Raw genomic sequence first — 20,311 nt, forward strand, 5'->3', positions numbered from 1 at the left:
TCAGGCTGAGAGCTTTAACTCTTGAAAATTTCCACAGTTGATAGTTATAGGAGAAAGGGAGAACCAGATTAGATTGAAGGCCAGATGGATATTTTCCTCACACAGTTTGAAGCTACACTTTTTTTTTTTTTTTTAAACAGGCATAGTTTCAAACAAACAGTTTGGAATCTTAAACTTGAGTGTGAGATTTCTTTAAAAATGTCAATATGATTAATTCCAGGAACAGTTTTGATGATCTGGCATCTTCTTGTTAGAAAACCCATCGGCAAATTCCCAAATAGCTCTGGGAACAGCTGCACCCTGCCAGCTCCCCAGCATGTGCCCTGTGCTGAGGGCTTGAGCAGGACCACGCTGGAGCCAGCTGAGCTTGTTGCAGCACTGTCTACACCAAGTCCTCAGCCTCTGGGGTACTGGGTAAATGACTTAGAGAATGATGAGCCTGGAGGGCCCTGTTTTGGATGAGGACACTGCTGGGCTGACATGCAAGGAAACAGCAAGTGGTGAAAGGAAAGAAAGTTCCTGTGTCTTTTCATAAAATAAGACAAAAAACCCCAATTCCTGTTATGTTCATGAGTTAATTTCCTGATTTGCTGAGGCAGTTCAAAAGTATCTGTACAATGAATAGAACTTGTTGTCTTTCAAATTTCCGTGGGAGAGGCTCAAGTGTCTTTTTCCTAAGCTCCCTTGAAGCCTTGGAAAACCTTTGCCAGGCACATTACAGTCTGTGCCATCTGGGCTAAACATACCACAGTGAGATGTGTACAGAGAGCTGGCAGAGGTTCACTTTAGGCCTGTCTGCCTTTAGTTTTTGAGGGATTTTGTGACACTGACTTTGCCACCTTTCCCAGTTGCAGGGGACATTAGGCTGGCTAGAGAGACTGCAACCACAGGCAGATGTTTGCTCGTGAAGCAGCTTCACAAACAGCTTGATCTGATAAAGTTGCCACCCAAGATCTATTCACTACTGCCCTGTGGCTGGGACACAGTAACTGACTGTATAAATGTTCTTAATCCATTTTAGCATAAAGTCAAATACGCTCACTCCAATTACCACTGAAGATGATGGTCTGCACCAGAATAGTGGAATAATTATACCATCAAGTTACTGCATCTCAACTGCAGCGTGGTGGTTTTTTGAAAAACAACTGACTGACTTACCTGTATTTCTGTTCTATTATAAGGCTGCAAAACCTGAGCTGATGATGCCAGAGCAGTTTATTTTTTCCATTTTAACATCAACCTTGATCTACAAGTATTATTCCTGCTGATCTGGATGTTGCAGAGTGAAACATTTCCTCCTGAATGGTGAAATTTTTTTTGCATAACTTCCCCCCCCCCCCAATAACAAAATCAAGAATAGACAACATGCATTACATATATTCAGAAAGTTTGTCAAAGCTATGCTATGTATTCTCAAATCTATAGTGTCAGGATAATTACTGATCTTAGTTAGGATCACAACCTTTAAGTGGACAACTTTGATTAATTCTGTTATCCCAGAATAGGTAAATGAAGTAACACAATTCCAACAAAAATATTCTAAAAGATCAAAATGAAGACATTTTGAAATGCATTGTTTTTCAGATCAGTGGCCAGTAGTAGCTTGGAAAACAAGGTATTAAAGCCAGGAAAGGGCTTATTAGGGTAGGGCATAGTTACAACAGCCAGATGGTAGAAAACTTCAGTTACAAACAGGCTTAGCTTGGAATTGTCTTTCCTATGAAAATAATTGCAGGCTGAATTTCACAAGTCTAACCTGTTATAAGGCTTCATCAGTGCAAAGCCCAGACGTACTCTAAATTCTCAGATTATCATCTGAATTAGGTGTTGAGAAACAACAGTTTAGGCAGACATGTATCTGTACTCACCTTATCTATCGTTTCCTCTCTTACCTGATATAACCAATCTGGGGTCTGTGCTGCAGGAACCAGCGGTAGGAGACTTTGTCTTTCCACCCTACATTTCGGGGGTCTTTCCACAGCAGCCTGACCTGATCACTGGTGTCCCCCGTGTGCCAGAGGGAGTTGCGAAGGTGCTCACCAGGGCCTGTCTTGGATTTCACAGCCTGCAGAAATACAATTTTCCAATGTTGACCACAGAGAAATGTCACTTTGAGGAGCTCTAAGTCTCTTTGTAGCAGGGAGCAGGTCTGCAGGAGCACCCTCCCTCCTGCTTACAAGCTCCTAACTTGTCTTGTATCACCACAGCCACTGCTTGCATGGAAAAGCAACTGAGTACCTGAACCAAGGAGAAGGAAGCAATTTGACCAATTAGAGTCAGAGCACAACAAGAGCAGAGACTAAACGCTCCAGCTGATGAGCAGGAGCAAGACTGGAGATGAAGTTTCTTTAAAAATGGTGCTATTAACAGGGCTGTGTGGCAGCCACCTGACTTAGCAGCTTTGACACTGGGAGAGAACAGCAGTTGGGCAGCACAGCCAACACACAGTGCGATGGCTTGGCCAACGCACAGCATGACGGCTTAGTCCATGGCAGTCAGATGGTGGGGTGGCATGGCCAACACATGGCAAGATGGCATAGCCAGGCTGCGGTGACCACTGCGTCGCCAGCTAGGAGCAACAACAAGTACCTTTAGCTGAATGCCGGGCTCTGCAACAGCTCTGAAGGGAGTCGCTTGCCAGTACGTCTGTTCAGTCTGTTTCCACATTACCACATAAAAGCTAGAGCTGTCTTGATAACCAAAAATAAAGCCAGCGTAGTCATCATCTGTCACTGTGTTCACATGAAAAGTGCCCTCAAAGTCAACGCCATTAAAAGCTGTGTAACCTGAGGATACAAGCAGGTTAAAAACAAGTCTGTTGAAAATGCATTCACATGCTGTAAGTTTTCTGCTGTAAAACTTGAATCTCAGAAGAGGGTACATACCAACAGCAAGGCCAGGATCACTGTTCATAGTCTGCACAATTTCCATGCCCTGTAAGAATAAATTCAGGGTGGTTAGAATGCATGATGAGCTGGGTTGGCTAAGCCCAGCAGCCTCTTCTGGCGTCCCTCTGGCACCCCCTCCATCCATCTCCTCCATTTGCTCACATGTCTGTAACACTTGTAGCTCTGAATTAAAATGAGAACTATAATCAAATACTAATGTTTCAGCTGCTTGTGTGCCCTGAGTCAGGAAGGATTTTTCTTTTCCCATTGCAGAATTGGTCATACTGGTACTCTGATACTTTCTTTCCCTACTCCAGTCTTCTTCTGGAAATCACTGAACCTTGCCAGAATCAGAGATGGGACTGGCGGGGGGGGAGGGGAAGAGGGCTGGGGTGGGGAAGAGAACTTTTCCTAGGCTTAGCGCATATAGTTTGATCATGGAGTTTGAGATTAAACTGACTGCCAGGACTAGGTTAAGGAAGGTGTATACATCTCAGCTGGCTTGGCAGAGACTTTGGCAATGGGAATAAATTGTACCTTCCTTGTGACTCAGAACACATTAGCCTCCTGAAGACTAAAATTTGTTACTGTAAATAACAGTTATTGGACTCCATATAGGATTAAATTCTCTACTATACAGCAGGTCAGACTTTTGAATTCTGGGAAGGATTCATGAAACTGTTTGCTATGGAAATACATCAATAGGGTGACACAAAAGTCTCGTGTTTGCCTTCCTGGCAGCAGTGAAACCCACCCAGAACAAGTTGACCAGCCTGTAGTTATTTTAGATTATTAGGAGCATCAAGCTTCAAGCTACCATACGCTAAAAGAAAGTTCCTTTATTATAAGTCCTGTAAAATAGTCAACTAACAGCTTCCACTTTTCACTTGTTTGCCAGAGGTCCAGCAATTACAGAGACAGTTTTATGGTGGTTTTCAAATGATCTTTCTCAGACAGGTAAGAAAGACCAGATGTATTTTTACCTGGTTCAGAACCACCCAGTTAGGATCAATCTGCGCATCCCCTTCTGGGTCCAGCACCACTGTCTGGTAGGCCCTGAAGTCTGTCAAGGTGATCTCTGCGTTCTCAGGGCACACATCGATCCGATCAATCACTGTATCCTGGTCAAAATCAGACTCACAGATATCCCCGACTCCATCACCTGAATGCATCGGAGAAGTGAAAGCAGATTTATGGTGCAGCAGATGTCCAAGAAGCAGGTGAAGTCTTAGCCCTGATGGCCGTAGTGCCTGGTGAGGGGACCTGAGGACCCCTGCCTTGGCCAAAGGGCCCCTGTGTGTTGGGGTCCCTCCTGGGATGAGTGTATGCACACATGGTGACTGTGTCGGATCCTGGTGCACATGTGTAATGCCTGGGGAAGGACGTAGTGCCTAAGCACCGAAATGGCTCCTGAAGGCCCATCTTACCATTATCATCTTCCTGCCCTGGGTTGGGGACCAGCCTGCAGTTGTCAGGACCTGGGGGCAAGAGGTCAGGAATGCCATCGTTATCATCATCCTCGTCACACTCGTCACCCAGCCCGTCCTTATCCGTGTCCAGCTGGGAGCTGTTAATGATGGTGGGGCAATTGTCTGTGCTGTCCTGGTGCCCATCGCCATCACTACGGGCACAGAGACAAAAAGAAATGGCACGCCAGCATCAGCTCCTGCCTCTGCATGGGGGACGGCACAGGTACCTGAGTGGGATATGCACTGGAGGCACCCCTGGAGCTGGACACAGACCAGTGGGGCACCACAACCTCGTGTCGCTCAGGTGGAAGAACAGCGAGGAGCCAAGGAACAAACAGACACTGTATGATAAGGTGGCAGGAAGATGAAGACTAAGCCTGGAGCTATAAAAATACTCAGATAAGAAAAAGAAAAATAGCCTTACATGGTGTGGGAAAAGACAGCAGAGCCCAAAATCCCAAATGACATCCACTCCTAAAGGGTGTGTAAGGCACATCCAACAAATGCAGTGTCACCAATCAAAAGGCACCCAGGAGACAGCAAGAGCTCAACAGCTGGTGTCCCTCATCACACATGTTGTCCAAAAGCGTCTTTGTGTTCACGAACATGCAGGTGTGAGTGTGAATGAAAATCTGTAGGAGACTGCATGAACACCTGAAATCAGACTTGTTTAAAAACAAGCACCATTTTCACCTTCCTGCATAGCAAGTTTTGTTACATTACAGTCCTGCAGGGGAGCCACGCAGTAAGAAAGAGGAGAAAGTCTGTAGCTCCCAAGCGCTCCTCCAGCCCATGGCTGCATCAGCTGGTTACAGTGAAGAGTCATCAGGAACGGGGACACCTACTATAGAAAAGGGGATGGGGAAGTTATGACATGGCTGCCTTGTTTCTCCATGCCAACCATTAAGTGCATCTGTGCAAAAAATGGCCTGAAGTCAGGTGTGTTTTGTACACACACCATAAACAAAATGGTTTCTGGCGATAAGCAGGCATGTTTCCCCTCAGTAGCTTTTTGCCTAGCACAGGCAGAGCAGAAGTGACATGCAGCCAAATTAAGGCAGTGCTGCAGCTTATAGTTCTGCATATTCCCACCTATCTCTCCCTGCTTAAGAAAGGTGCTTTAATTTTAGGTCAGAGAAACTAATGTTTGCATGTTCTCGAGATCAAATGTAATAAGGACCACACACATACATATCTATTGCAAGGTTAACCTCAGGTGGAGCTACAGCATTTCTATCAGGAAATGCATTATACACATCAGTTAGGTTTGAGGGAAAAAAGAAAAACATACCCTTTTTTAAAACAGGAAAACAACAAGGCCTTATCTACTTAAAGGTAAAACAGCTCCCAGCTGGGGTCCTTGGCAGCTGCTGGCTCAAGACTGGGACTGCTCCCTGCAGAGGTGGGCAAGTGGGCTCCCTGCACTTACCATCCCGGACAGCAGCACCCACCAACAGCCCTGGGGTAAGACTTGGCAGCCATCCGCAGCTAGTGAAATGCTATGGCAGCACAGGATTTATCACTTCCTTTTCCTCTTGCTTTAAGTTAGGAGCACAGGGGAGGACTTGCCACCCCCAAAGTTGGTTATGCAGAAGCTGCTTCCAGCCAGGCGTTAGCAGTTTGTCATGGGACATGCTCCCCTGAATGCTCAGGGCATGTAAAAGCCATAGAGGAGCCTTGCCACTGTTGCTGTGCTAAAGCAAAGGGGTTATCTGTAAATCTTTTACACTTCATAATAAAATTCTGTTGCTGAAACACTAGGTTCTTACAGAAAAACACACAGCCCTTAACTGTGAAATTTCTGCTAAAGAAAAAAAGAAAGAAAAGAGGAATGAAAAATAATGAAAAGAAAAAAGACATTTCCTCACTAAGAAGCTCTGAGTAGTGCTCTGTGTTTTACAGCCAGAGAACTGCTCTGAATGTTACTTCCACAGGAACTCACAGCAAGCCTGTGTGAACATGGGGCTAAAGGTGAAGGGCTCCATACCTGTAATGCTACAGGGAACTGAACAAACAAGGCTGATAAATCATAACATTGTTTTTGAAATAACATCTCTTTGAGGAGGTATTGGAATTAAATCCAGGCTAGTCAGAGGGACTACAGCTCTCCAGGAATCAGTAGCCTGCTTCAGCTCAGGACTAGCCTCTTCCACTTCCCTGCTGCTGTTACAAGCCACAACACAGCATACCTGTCCTGATTGGTGTCACAGGAATCTCCAACCAGGTCATTGTCAATATCCGACTGCAAAAGGAAACAGAGAAAGTTCCAGTATCAGCTGCTGAGAACATCTATAAAATGGCAGTATTAAATCAAAACACAACCAAATAAAATAAAATTGAAATAAAAGCATGGAAAAACATTTGTTTTACAAAATATATGTTCTTGTTTGCATCATCCATCTAACAAAAAAGTCGGGGTTTTTTAAAGAAAAAAACCCAGATAATGAATAGACAGGGTTAAACTTGATTGGAGCAGTTCAAGCAAGATGAGTAGTTCAAGCAAGTTTCCTCTACTACTGGAAATAAGTATCCCTCATTTCTAGCCAAGGTTGATTTCTTAAGCAGCATTAAAATCTACCATGTTTCTCTATAGTTTCCAGCATTTTTTGTTAGTCACAAGAGGCTTAATCAGAATTCAAAACATATGAAAATTCTCACTGATGTCTCACCTAGGAGCAGTGAAAGTTTTGGTAAATAAGGACATGAGGATTTTGTCCTAATTAAAGAACTATCAAGCGTAACTATATTCACACCACTGTGTGGAGTCTGGCATTGAACTCCGTGGGACTGGAGCATGTCCACATTTCAGAGCATGACAGTAGAAGATACTGGCAGGGCAGAGGTGCTAACTGCATCCCAAGCTATGAGAATACACCTGGTGCTCCTCTTTCCCCTGTCCGGAGAATTTGAAGATTCACAAAACTTTCCTGAATACCTACTGTTAAAAGATAAACACTGTGGCTGCATTGGCTACCTCATTCTCTTGCATCTTTTTGGACCTCAGCAGTCCCTCTCCCTAAAGGAGAATATTTTTTCCATCTGCCTGCTAACCTGGTTTGGGTTGCTGATTGTAGGGCAGCTGTCACAGGCATCACCAACACCATCATTATCCTTGTCCTCTTGGTCTTGGTTGGGGATCCTCTGACAATTGTCCAAAAGGTTCTTAATACCTAGCAAAAAGTAGACTGGATGTTAGCTAAAAAGAATTCCTGTGTTTGTTATTGGACAACATAAACATCAAGAACAGCAAAGACACTATTCCTTTTCAGCAACTACTTAATCTTGCAATGACAATATAAACCTGCACAGCAAATCTTTGTTATGTGTGCATCCATTCATTTAATACAAGTTAGAAACACCTTGCTGAAGAACAGCTTTCAACCCCATCACACACACTTCGTTAATTACACACAATTCATTCTATCCTGTTCCTGTTATCACAGCTTACAGGATGGGACTTTTCATCTTCATTATTACATTTGAAGCATTGTGATTTTTTCACTTCTTTCAAGCCTCCTACAGCAATGAAAATAATACATTATGTGGCTCTTGGGCACCTGGGACAGGCAGCAGCTGGGTAGTCTGGGACATGCTTGCACCTTTAAGGAATTACTGAATGACCAATGACCTTAACATGAAACATGGTTTCGTTTATCTGTTACAGTGTTCAGTGCTTCCAGTGGAGGCTAAAAGATATATATTAATCTAAATAAAAAGGATTCCAAACACAGGTTTCATGAAGAAAGACACTTAGAAGCTGGTGTCAGAAAATCTCCTAACACAAGGCACATTCTGGGCAAGTTTCAATAACATCAGAGAAGCTGGAAGTGAAGAATTACTAACCATCTCCATCCATGTCATCATCACAAGCATCTCCTTTCCCATCACCATCTGTGTCCCTCTGGTCATTATTCAGGACATTGCGGCAGTTGTCACAAGCATCTCCAAAGATATCTTGGTCGCCATTTCTCTGGTTAACATTGGGAGCCAAGACACAGTTATCCTGCGAGAGACACAGATCCAAATCAGACATGAACCGGGCCCTGAATCCTTAATTTCTACTTTTATGGATTTATATTACTCTTGTATTTATTTCTACTTTCACAAAAAATGATTACTGTGAGCAGTTTGCCACTTTATGTGAATATTAGCTCTGGATCAGATTTCACTGGCTCCCTTAAAGCTCTCCTTTGAACCACACCGTGGGAACCCTAAACATAAACACCCAGTATCATAAGGTTTTATTTATAACTTTGACTTCTGATTCTCATTTTTGATGCGTCCATGGTGAGTAACTTGTTTTGGTGCCCTGGCTTCCTTACATGGTCCTTCAGAGACCCTGACAGGGTTTGTGGATATTCTTGGTGAAAGGCTGTTGCCCCCTTCTGGCAGAGACTCAAACCAAAGCTGAAACACTTGGAAAAAACGGACTTTGATGCAAAAAGGTACAAGTCTTACTTTTCTGTCAACCAAGCTGCTATTGACTCTCCAAGACCATCAGGAGACATATGGAGAAAAATTTTATTTCGAAGAGGTGTAAACTTTCCTCTCCCATCTAGCACACCCATGACCTCATCGTCTTGCACACAGGGAGGCAGAACAGAGCTTAGCAACAATATAGAAGTTACTTGATTGCAAAGGTGCTGAACCTGTGTATAGATTTACAGTTGAAGGAGGATTCAACATCTTTCCTTATAGAATATTAATAAAACCAGTTGCTTCAAGCTACCAGAATTTAGGGTTGGCCTCTGTGGCAAAACAGCCTGAGACAGACCTTCTGCAATTGCTAGTCTACACTAGCTCCACAGGGACATCTGCACTCTGGACAGAGTGTTCTTTTTGTCTTCCTTGGAAGTACATTAAGCAATACTACCAAAGGTTCCTAACGTAAAACAACAGTAGGCATGTGAAGATACAGGGTGAACACAAAAGAGCTTTTATGGTCTGAATTTGTTCTCTGATATATTCTGCAGTAGTGTACCCACATGGACACCTCTTTCACTTTGAGATCATGAGTCAAAGCTTTTTAAAGTTATTGGCAAGACACCCATTAATTTATGTGGGTTTTGGATCCCTCAAGGAATGTGACATCAGGTCAACCTGCTGTTTAAAAAGAAAGACACTAACACAAGTAATGTTCCTGAAGGCCATGCTATGGGAAAGCGTGAGAGAAGGACACAAGTTCTGTATACAAAAAGCTCTAGAATTAAATGCTAAAATATAATAGTGGAGCACACACTGGTGGGATTTAAGGCTGGGTGAGACAGCCTGGGTTTTTTAGGTCTTATAATAGCGAGCATTATATAAAAGAAAAAGACAGGATTTAGAGACCTGCTGACTGTGATGGGTATGCGATGATCTCTGGCAAATAGTGTTTAGACAGATTTCAAAATCACTGCCTATTGCAGTAACGTGAAATTCTTCTGTTTGCACAGACCCCTGCACCCTGGTCTATACACAGCACCTGCTCATTGGGAATGCCATCTCCATCTGCATCGTCGTCACAGGCATCTCCAATCCCATCACCATCGGCATCTTCTTGTCCAGAGTTTGGAACAAATCTGCAATTGTCCTAGACAAAAAGTGAGAAATATCTGGTGTTCTATGAGTAAACTGGATGCATTCATAATTTTAATGACTTTTTCTAGTATTGTTTTAATTAATCAATTAATCAAATTAAATACAACTTATCCAGAGGAATTCAGTAACTTGAAAAAAGATTAATACATCTAGTCATGTTTCTTCCACTTTTCCTCTTCACACCTTCATGCTCTGAATTATTATAGGATTAAGAAAGAATTTCTTACCTTTCTGCAGTTTTCAGCAGCGCATAACAGTTCTTCATTAGGATAGCCATCAATGTCAACATCTTTTCCGCAAATAAAACCATCACCAGCCCAGCCAATGCCACACTATCAAAAAAACACCGTGGTAGTAAAAACAAAAGGTTAATGAGTCACTGTAGCAATATTCAAGAGGGAAACCCCACATCAGTCTTGAAAACACTAATGTACAGAAAGCATGGACAGACACTGAAGTACAATGAGGTACACTTCAGCATCTCTCAGTGTGGAAACAAAATCTTTGTTTCAAGCTCTCTATATCTAGGCACAGCTAGAAAGAGCTAAGACTTGATGTTAAGTGGAAGACGTGCCTGAAACACCTAATGATTTCAGTGGGAGCTATAGATTTCTTTTACACACCGGTCAGGAATACATTTTTGTTCCTCACCTGCAGGTGGAGAAAAAGAAAAGAGGGGACCTAGGAAGAATATGCACCTAGCATCTCAGCAAAGGGTTCATGGTTAGATGGGATAACTGTTTAGTTCAGTATCTCTAGAATACATCCGCAACTAGAGCAAGTTGTAGGAGAAAACTGCGCTGACAGTTACTAAGTTTCCATCAGCAAAGCAAGTGTATCTGCACACAAGTTTCTCCTAACTAATTAAATTGGTACTGTTTCAAACAAATGCCTAATTTGTGTTGTAACAAGATACATGCATAGAACTGCATGTCAAACATTGGCCTCACTTTAAAATGAGAATTTGCCTAACACAAGTATCTATGCATCTTCCCATTACAGCACAGACTTAAAATATCCTAGATTCCTCTTCTTTGAAATAGACAAACATAAAAATGAGACCAAAGCAAATGCCAGCAGAAGCACACACTGTATCCAAATTTAGGACACAGAATTAGTCTCTTGCTTCCCCTTGCAAGCTGGAAAAACTAGGTAATATACTTCAGTTACACTCTTACAATGAAAGTTCATAGGCCACTTGGTGCTCCCCAGCTCCCAGGGCTGGAAAGCATAGTACAGCCTATCTGTGCCTAGAATCTGTGGTCTCACTTGGAAATAAACCATATCTGTCAGCAGGCAAATACAGGCACGTTGGGTATGCAGAGAGGATCCCTACTCACAGCTATGTAGCTGAGCAGCGGGAAAGGAATTTGGCCTTGTGATGTCTTCTGTAGAGTGACACTTGACAGCACTTTCTGAGGAGACTGTAGAAAGTCTATAAAAGCCATTCCCAAAAGATCTAATTACACAGACACAGCAAATACGGTACGTAAGTATGGCTGCCTTACATATATGCTGAAAGAAGAAAACAATTGCAAGATAGGCTCAGCTCAGTTATTTTCATAGCTAGTCTGGGCCAGTGGGCCACAATCTAGTTGAAACACCAAACTGTATAAAATGACCACAAAGACTTTCTCAGTTCCAGCCTAAAAAAAGGCTATTTTTCACTGTACAAATGCGTGAATTTATGAACTTACAATACATGTCACCTCTCCTCGCCTCTCCTCAATACAACGGGCATGGACACTGCATGGATTGAGGGCTCGATTTCTGCAGCTCCTCTCAGCTTGGCATCCCCTGGCTTGGTCTCCTGTATATCCTGGTTTGCACTGGCCACAGTGGTAAGACCCCTGTAAGAACAAAAATTTACTAGCCAGACTTTTAACAGGACTGTTTTTTCTTTTAGAGCACGCATGTGAGCGAGATTCATGACACACTGCTTATGCTGTGCAAGTGTAGTTTTTCATCCACTGAGGCCCCTTGCATCGTGAACAAACTTTATTTTCTATGTGCAATTCAGGTTTGGCTCCCACAGTGCATGCTGGAAAACAAGCTCAACTCTCGCCTGTTTAGACCAGTCTTTTGTTAAACCAGAGAAAAGTCATGTAGCAGCAAAACCTTCTTCATGATGTCTTTTCCCTGCCAACATCACTCTGAGCTGCTTCCAGGTGGCCAAAACTTTGTGTAAAATTCTAAGCATCACCTGCTTAATCAGATTGGATGCTCTTATTCCAGTGTAAAGCAGACCCATCCGTTTATCTAAACTCAACTTGGGCACAACTTTTAATCACAGAGAGACAAGAAAGTTCATCATGTCTTTGCCCTATTTTTTTTTTTTTAACTTAAATGTTTTTAAGCCAGTTTGAGCTAAATCTTATTCTTCAGAAAACAATTCAGGAGTTGAAGACACAGTCATCCTCATTCACACTGCAATAAGAACATCCTTTTGCAGAGGTTTACCTAGACGCATATGTATATATTTTATATTTGTGCCACTCTCTTGTGTAAACAAACCCAAAGGCACTAAGCCAAGAAATCTCAGTTTGTGCTGGGACAATAACTATGAGATATAAACGGATAAATGCTGATAAGATGGGGTCTTTTTTAGGCATCAAATGTAGATGTGTAACCTATGACAAATAAAAGTTAATTGAAAACAATCTTTTTTCCTTATAGAGAATAATTATGTTGTGCATCCATCCCTTTGTGGAACTCAGACGCTGCACACAAGTTCACTCTTCCCGTACAAAGCCTGTTGGAGGAACTGTCAGGATTGTCCCAGTCCACCATGATAGAGAAATACATTTGCTACTCAACTGGGCATTATTTTTGTCCTCTGTTCCTAGCTTCATTCCAAATTTTAACTCTGTGCTGTCTGCATACTTTCAGGCTGAAGATGAAGATACACAGATGACTGAAGAGCAAAATAATCACTGGGCCATGCAAATGGTATGGCCAATATAAAACATACCGGCCTGTGCACTTTCTCCTAACAGATGCCAGAGTATTAACTTCTGGAGCCTGCTGAATTTGCTCAGTGTATTCTGTCCTATATCAAGCCCTGGTATGCATTAAAATAGCCTTTAAGACAGCACTTCCAGACCAAACTGTTTCTAAAGGGAGACAGAAGTAAAAAACCCACACTGCTTTGTTTTGACAGATGGCAGGCCACTTGTTACCCTCTGCAAACAGGGCCTCATGGCTTCCTGAAGAGGACTAGTCATGTCTAGCCATGCAATAAGATACAACATGTGACAGAAATGTTCTAGTTATTTTAAAAATAATAAAAAAAAAACAAAACAGAGAAACATATTGAACAGTGAAAGCAGTCCTAGAAAAACAAGGTTATTCACAAGGAAAGCACACTACGTCAAACACTACTGGTAGCCTAGCTCCAAAAAGGACCACCTTTACATCTGCAGAATACTTTTAACTCTTCTCTTGTTACAGAGAAAGCCTGCTCTGCACAGCCAGCTATAGCAGAACAGTATTTGACAGTGGCGTAAGTGGCACACACAGGACAACCAGGGGATCAGGCCCAGCCAGCACGGGTTCAGGAAAGGCAGGTCCTGCTTGACCAACCTCATCTCCTCTATGACCAGGTGACCCGCCAGGTGGATGAGGGAGAGGCTGTGGATGTTGTCTGTCTGGACTTTACTAAAGCCTTCCACACTGTCTCCCACAGTATTCTCCTGGAGAATGGCGGCTCGTGGCTCAGACAGGTGCACTCTTCGCTGGGTAAAAAACTGTCTGGGCCCAAAGAGTTGTGATGAATGGAATTAAATCCAGTTGGTCGCCAGTCACAAGTGGTGTTCCCCGGGGCTCAGTATTGGGGCCAGTTTTGTTTAATATATTTATTGATGATCTGGATGAGGGGATTGAGTGCTCCCTCAGCAACTTTGCAGATGACACCAAGTTGGGCGGGAGTGTTGATCTGCTTGAGGGTCGGAAGGCTCTGCAGAGGGATCTGGACAGGCTGGATCGATGGGCCCAGGCCAATTGTATGAGGTTCAACAAGGCCAAGTGCCGGGTCCTGCACTTTGGCCACAACAACCCCAGGCAATGCTACAGGCTTGGGGACGAGTGGCTGAAAGCTGCCCCACAGAAAAGGACCTGGGGGTGTTTTATCGACATCCGGCTGAATATGAGCCAGCAGTGTGCCCAGGTGGCCAAGAAGGCCAACAGCATCCTGGCCTGTATCAGAAACAGTGTGGCCAGCAGCAGTAGGGAGGTGATCGTGCCCCTGTACTCGGCGCTGGTGAGGCCGCACCTCGAATACTGTGTTCAGTTTTGGGCCCCTCACTATAAGAAGGACACTGAGGTGCTGGAGCGTGTCCAGAGAAGAACAACAAAGCTGGTGAAGGGTCTAGAGAACAAGTCTTATGAGGAGTGACTGAGGGAACTGGGGTTGTTTAGCTTGGAGAAAAGGAGGCTGAGGGGAGACCTCATCGCTCTCTACAACTACCTGAAAGGGGGTTGTAGCAATGTGGGTGTCAGTCTCTTCTCCCAAGTAACAAGCGACAGGACGAGAAGAAACAGCCTCAAGTAGCGCCAGGGGAGGTTTAGATTGGGTATCAGGAAAAATTTGTTCACCTAAAGGGTTGTCAAGCATTGGCACAGGCTGCCCAGGAAAGAAGTTGTGTCACCATCCCTGGAGGTATTTAAAGGACTTGTAGACAAGGCGCTTAGGGACATAGTTTAGTGGTGGACTTGGCAATGTTAGGTAAACGGTTGGACTTTGTGATCATAAAGGGTCTTTTCCAACCTAAATGATTCTATGATTCTGTGACATTACTCATATGCCCCTTCTATTGGATCCTTACATCTTTCAAACCACTTTCACTTCTGCTATGCTTGCTCTCCTGGATTTAATATCTACGGGTACTAAAAGTGTTGTACCAATTGCAGCTCTCCTCCTCTCTCTACTTATTTAGAGGGATATCGGGTACTGTATAAATACCCTAATGAAATGAAGACGTTACTCCTATAAAAAGAACACCCAGGGGAACAGCTTCCTGCAGCAGTTCCCAGGTGGGAAGAGATGAGGGGAACCAAAGGTTTAATCTTTCACAGAAGGTTCCTTGCAATAACATACTCATAAACACACGTAACTGGATGGTGTGGAGAGAAGACTTCCTGCTGTTCCTCAGGGAAAGTGATAAGGATACAGCCCAGATGGACATGTTAATGACAAACTGATTTTTTTATTATGAGTCAGGAAAAGAGGAAAGGATTATTTGGTTTAGATGAAGCCAACAAACAAATTGTATTATTCGGCTCTTCCGTCAGAGCCATAAATCCAATCCTAGCCTCATGGAATTTTAAAACAATCAATTTTTTAAAGCCACAAATGAAAAGGTGCTTACCAAAGTGTTTATGCAATGGGAATTTGGAACGCAGAGTCCAAGTCCACCATTCTGACATTCATCAATATCTAGGCAGACCTAGCAATAAAACAAACCAAGACGTAATAAAAACAATGTCAATTTGAGATCCAAGTCTGAAGAAAAGCCACTAAAGTTTAAGTCTGGAAAAGAATCATAGCCTCTCCTGAAACTACTCTCAAAATGGCACAGACATACCCATAGGCTAACTTTCCAATGGATCTCCAGACACATATAAACTCTGAAGAGACACTGTAATATAGAAAATTTCTACTTTAGGATGGGCTTCTGGTTCACCCACAAGAGTTCAAACAAGAAGCATGTTCCCCTTCTAGGGCGCTACAGAACATGCAAAAAATGAGAGTAAAAATAGGCTTTTTCTATCATACTCTTCCTAGTTCAAAGCCAGTTTATAGAAATCAACAGAGCCTCCTTTAAATTGATCAGAGATACCTACAAAGATAATGAGATTTTTCCTTGTCTCCATACCAGTCCTGAGACTGTTAATATTCCCATTAAAGCCAAGCAAACACAACTCAGATCTTCCAACTGAAACACTCCGAGCGCTGCCTAACTGCATAAGGCCATTATGGAAAAACTGAAGTATAAATAAAATGTGATACAGATGCATTGATATAAACCAGAACCTTGCAATGGCGCTTGCCACAGGGATGCTGCCACTCACCTGCTTATTGTTCTTGGCGTAGCTGAGTCCTATCCCTTGCATGGTTTGTCCTGTATATCCTGGGGGACACGTCTCGCATCGGAAACCTGGAGCAGTGTTCACACATCGAACTCCAGGGAAGCAAGGGTTGTAACGACACTGCAAAGAAAAAAGTGAACCGAGTACATGTTCATGCTTCAGTAACATCCAGACTCTGACTATGTGCACAGACCTCTCAGTCAAAGGCAATGGTACACACAATGTCCATATGTCTTCTGTTCAGAGCTGGCTTACAGAGGAAACAGTCTCTGCAGGTATTTCCAACCCCAGCAGGTCTTCAGCTATCTCTGTAATTTAAGTAACATTTGCAATCTTCCATATAGCCTGTAGTTGATTCCCTGAGCTCTGATCCCCAGTCATCCCTGTTGCTGGGCAGGTTCAGCTCCCTCAGAGGCTGAAAGTCCCCTGGAAGGGTCCAGACCACAGTATCAGGAAAGCTGCATAACTCCAGCCCTCCAAATGGTCCTGCAGTTGTGTTTTGTACACACAGAAGTGGCAGCAGCATTTTCCCTCATTCATATTTGGGCAAATCTCACAGCCAGAAGTAACCCAAACATGAGCCCGATGAGCAAGGGTGTGTCAGTGTCACCCACACATCTCTAGACCAGAGGCCCACAGACAACCCTCAGCACTTCTCCCAAAATACCACATGCCCACAGCATCACTCGTGGCCTGAAGGCACCATTTGCTTCATTGCCTCATGTAGTTTTACAGAACAGCTGTGACCCATTTCACTGGCCTTGTGGGTGCCAGTTTGGGAACCACATCCCACAGTGCTGCCTCTCCAACATCAACACTAGCCACTAGGTAATATTTGTAAGAGTACTGAAAACACCAACATGCTGTCGTGCTGCATATGGCTCAAAGACAACAATAAATGAGAAACACGAGAAAGAAATATAAAAGAGTTTTAAAAATATGCCTTTCCCCCTCCCTCCATCACTAACAGAAAGACCTCCACAAGATGGAGGGAGAACAAGCCAGAAGACATCCACCTACAAACATACAACTTGTAACCAAACACACACACAAGGGAGCAAGAAACTGTATGTTTAGTATCAAGGTGTGTTTGACAGAAAGATTTTTTAGAAGTAGGTGCACAACTAGCATAAGTAAAATGTAAAACCTAGGACAGACATTTTGTGCTCCTTATTTGCTGTGACTTTTTATTGTAGGCAGTAGAGGGCACTCACATTACACCGTACACAGAGCAGAGCTGCAGCCCTCAAGATACAGGGCATCAGCATGTGAAAGTAATGTCTTCAAACTGGTAATGAATAAGGAAGCATATTGCAGAGATGCTAACAGCGTCAGAAAAGACAATGGCAGCTTTTAGTAAGGAAGCTTCTACCTTTGTCTTTATCAGAATTTGTACATTAACTTATTTTTAAATGCCAGTTAGGAAGTACAGAAGTAGTTTATTCTGTAGAAAGGTGCTCTCCCAGAGGACGTTCCTAAAGAGCTTTCAAAAAAACCCCAAAACATTACTTCTCTTCTTAGTCTCAGCTAACTCAGGAAAACAAATAATATGACACATCTCCTCTTATTAGACAATTAAAAGCTATTGCCATTTATGGTATCTTTTTTCCCCCTGCACAACTGTAAGTGAAAATCCAGCTGTTAAAGGAGATATTTACTGGTGAAAAAAATGCACCAGACTAGGTGGCATTTTAGTAGCAGTGTCCATGTAAAGACCTCATATAAGCAAGACTGTATCTCTATAACACCGTTTTGGCAAAATTTCCTCGCTGTTTCTAATGTGAGATCAGGTTTGCCATGGGGACTGGTGGCAGGAACATGATGGCAAGAACATGATGGCAGGTCAAGCTTCAGTGGCAGAGCCTGACTGCTCACAGAAAACCATGTTAACATCGAGTCATTACAGACCAATCTTGGTTTGTTTTCCCACCGCTGCCGTCATGGGTAGAATTGCTCCAACCCCAAAAATGGCAGGGAGGAGATTATTGCTGTGCTCTGCCTCAGTCTGAGTATGGCTCAGGAGGTGGAACCCATCCATACTGGTGGGCTCCACCTAGGCTGGCTTGAGTCTCTCACCATGGTTGTCTGTGGCATAAAACTCACACCACAGCTGTCTCAGCTTCACCTCTTGCATTCACACTGCAGAGCTTCACCTCTTATTTTTTTGCACCTTCTGTTGCAGCAGACACAGTCCATGCCATGTGAGGCAAAACAAAAGACAACATCTACAACTCAGGCAAGTGCCACACTCAGCCTACTTTCTCTCCCCAGTGTTTTTCACAGACAGTTGGGCACATCGCATCCTCTCTGCTGATGGCCTACAGGAGGGTGTAAACCGAAAGAGCAGTCAAAGCACATCTCCTGTTGGCTACAAAGGTGAAAAAAGGAATTGCTTTTGCTGTTATACATCATTAGGCAAGTACATTGGTAGTACTGTGTTATCCACAGGCACAGTTAATGACCTAATTCTCCTGGTTCCCTGCTCTACTAAATTCAGGTGCTTTTCCACAAAAATCACTAAAGAGTAATGGCAAAAATCATCACACAGCAAAAATGTGGTGAAGCTGTAAGTGGTTTTGTTGTTTGTGTTCTGAGTAAGTGTCACATTCCAACTAACACAGGTTTTTAATCATTTAAGATATTGTAAATTTATTAATTCAGTCCTCAGTACAAGCAAGCTCTGAATTTCTAACATATAGCACAAGAAAAAAATAGATTTAAGTCAACATTATCAGCTTTCAACACAACCATAAAGAAGCAAAAAGAACAATAACAATAAATGTTTATTTTCTTTCATAGACTTTTAAGGTGAGGCTGAAAACATGGCTCCAGTTTGGGTTGAAGAGAAGACTTTGGTCTCCAAGGCTGGTTTAGGAACACTACAATTTAAAGAAACAAAGCCCATATTGACAAGAAGTGCTTCTGCAGCTCTGCTTATAACAGAAACTACTGTATCTTCTTGTGAAATAGAAACAACTACGTCAAAAGCTTGTTTGGGTTGGTTTTGTTTTTTTTTTTTTTCCCCCAAAACTTAAACTCTTAAGTGACTTCTCAACTCACCAGGTTATTTCAAGTTTTCACACATATAACCTCCATAAAGTTGCAGCAACAGCAAAATAGGGAAGTAAAATCAAATCAGAATGAATTAGTATTCACTGTGCAAGCAGTCAGCAAATGCTGAAGACAGCAAGCATCAGCAACACATTGATATATATAAAACAGTTGCTTTTTAGCTTTTTTTGCCTTTTTTTTTTTTAAATTCAGTGTAAGTCACTATTTTACCTCATCGATATCTGAGCAGGTAACTCCATTTCCTGTGAGCCCTTCAGGGCAGGGGCCGCATTGAAATCCCTCTGCTGTCTCCACGCACCTGACTCCCCTGAAGCAGGAATTAACTTCACATTTGGGTTTACTGCGCCTAGGAAGCTGAGTTGGAAAATTCACAGTTCCCAAACCTTTAATGCAGAAAGAACAACAGTTTCAGCAATTGAAAGAAACATCCATCATGGCTTTCAGCTGGCAAGCGCTCTGAAGAGATCCCCAAGACGCTGCGCGGCATGGGCTTCATGTTTCTGCACTGTGCTGCTACCAGCTGTGTTGTGGCTGAAGAGATTTCATGCTGGGAATGTCCCAGCAACTTGCTGCGTCCCCAGACAGGGGAAATTAAAGCTATTTTGTTAGGTCCACGTGCTTCTCCTGACTACACATGGGAGCCCTCCTGCTAGGTTAGTCCCAGCACAGATCTACTGCTGGCCAGGGGAGGAAACTCTGAAAGCCAGTGACCTCAGATGGCCCAAGGGATTCAAGTGTGATGGTACAAGGCATTTCTCTGGCTAAATCAGCAACACTACTACTTCATAAGGAAAACAGTGCCATGGTTTCACAAGAACGTATCTGACAGTCTACAAATAAGAGGAATAAAGAAGCAGCAGCTGGCAGCCTATGAACACACAGCAGGACATGCAAGTACACTGGCTTAGGTGCATAGAGAGCAGCCCTGGCGAAAAGCAAGGTTTTCTGAGACTCTGGCAGATGCTGAACCTTGATACTGATGCATGCAGGATTTAAAGACTTTTTCTTTGGCACTTACACATAAAGGTTAACCTGTCTGGAGCTCAACTGGAGTTTTGATGAAGCTGACAGACTGGGAAAAGAAAGCAACTAAAAGGCCTGATGAGTTCAAAGGCCTTTCACCCCACCCAGTGAAGGAGTATTTTGATTTTTATACTGAGTGCATGTGTGTCCTGATTGTCACTTGTGTAGGGGGGCCATGCAGTGGCATTTGGG

The 20,311-nt window shown here is 43.2% G+C and overlaps 1 protein-coding gene across 1 annotated transcript in view; it reads right to left on the reverse strand.

The window, feature by feature from the left end:
* THBS4 (thrombospondin 4) overlaps positions 1–20,311 on the reverse strand; it is a 38,452-nt gene that overhangs the window by 2,464 nt on the left and 15,677 nt on the right. Inside the window, exons 7-20 of the mRNA XM_059834330.1 lie at positions 19,307–19,479; positions 16,007–16,144; positions 15,304–15,381; positions 11,635–11,787; positions 10,165–10,269; positions 9,822–9,929; positions 8,201–8,360; positions 7,409–7,527; positions 6,547–6,599; positions 4,316–4,509; positions 3,872–4,050; positions 2,886–2,934; positions 2,590–2,786; positions 1,893–2,065 (exon numbers count right to left, since the gene is read on the reverse strand). Coding sequence (XP_059690313.1) covers positions 1,893–2,065; positions 2,590–2,786; positions 2,886–2,934; positions 3,872–4,050; positions 4,316–4,509; positions 6,547–6,599; positions 7,409–7,527; positions 8,201–8,360; positions 9,822–9,929; positions 10,165–10,269; positions 11,635–11,787; positions 15,304–15,381; positions 16,007–16,144; positions 19,307–19,479 — 1,879 coding nt within the window. The remainder of the gene's footprint in view (positions 1–1,892; positions 2,066–2,589; positions 2,787–2,885; positions 2,935–3,871; positions 4,051–4,315; positions 4,510–6,546; positions 6,600–7,408; positions 7,528–8,200; positions 8,361–9,821; positions 9,930–10,164; positions 10,270–11,634; positions 11,788–15,303; positions 15,382–16,006; positions 16,145–19,306; positions 19,480–20,311) is intronic.

This window comes from Gavia stellata, chromosome Z (genome assembly GCF_030936135.1).
Source record: "Gavia stellata isolate bGavSte3 chromosome Z, bGavSte3.hap2, whole genome shotgun sequence".
NCBI lineage: Eukaryota > Metazoa > Chordata > Aves > Gaviiformes > Gaviidae > Gavia > Gavia stellata.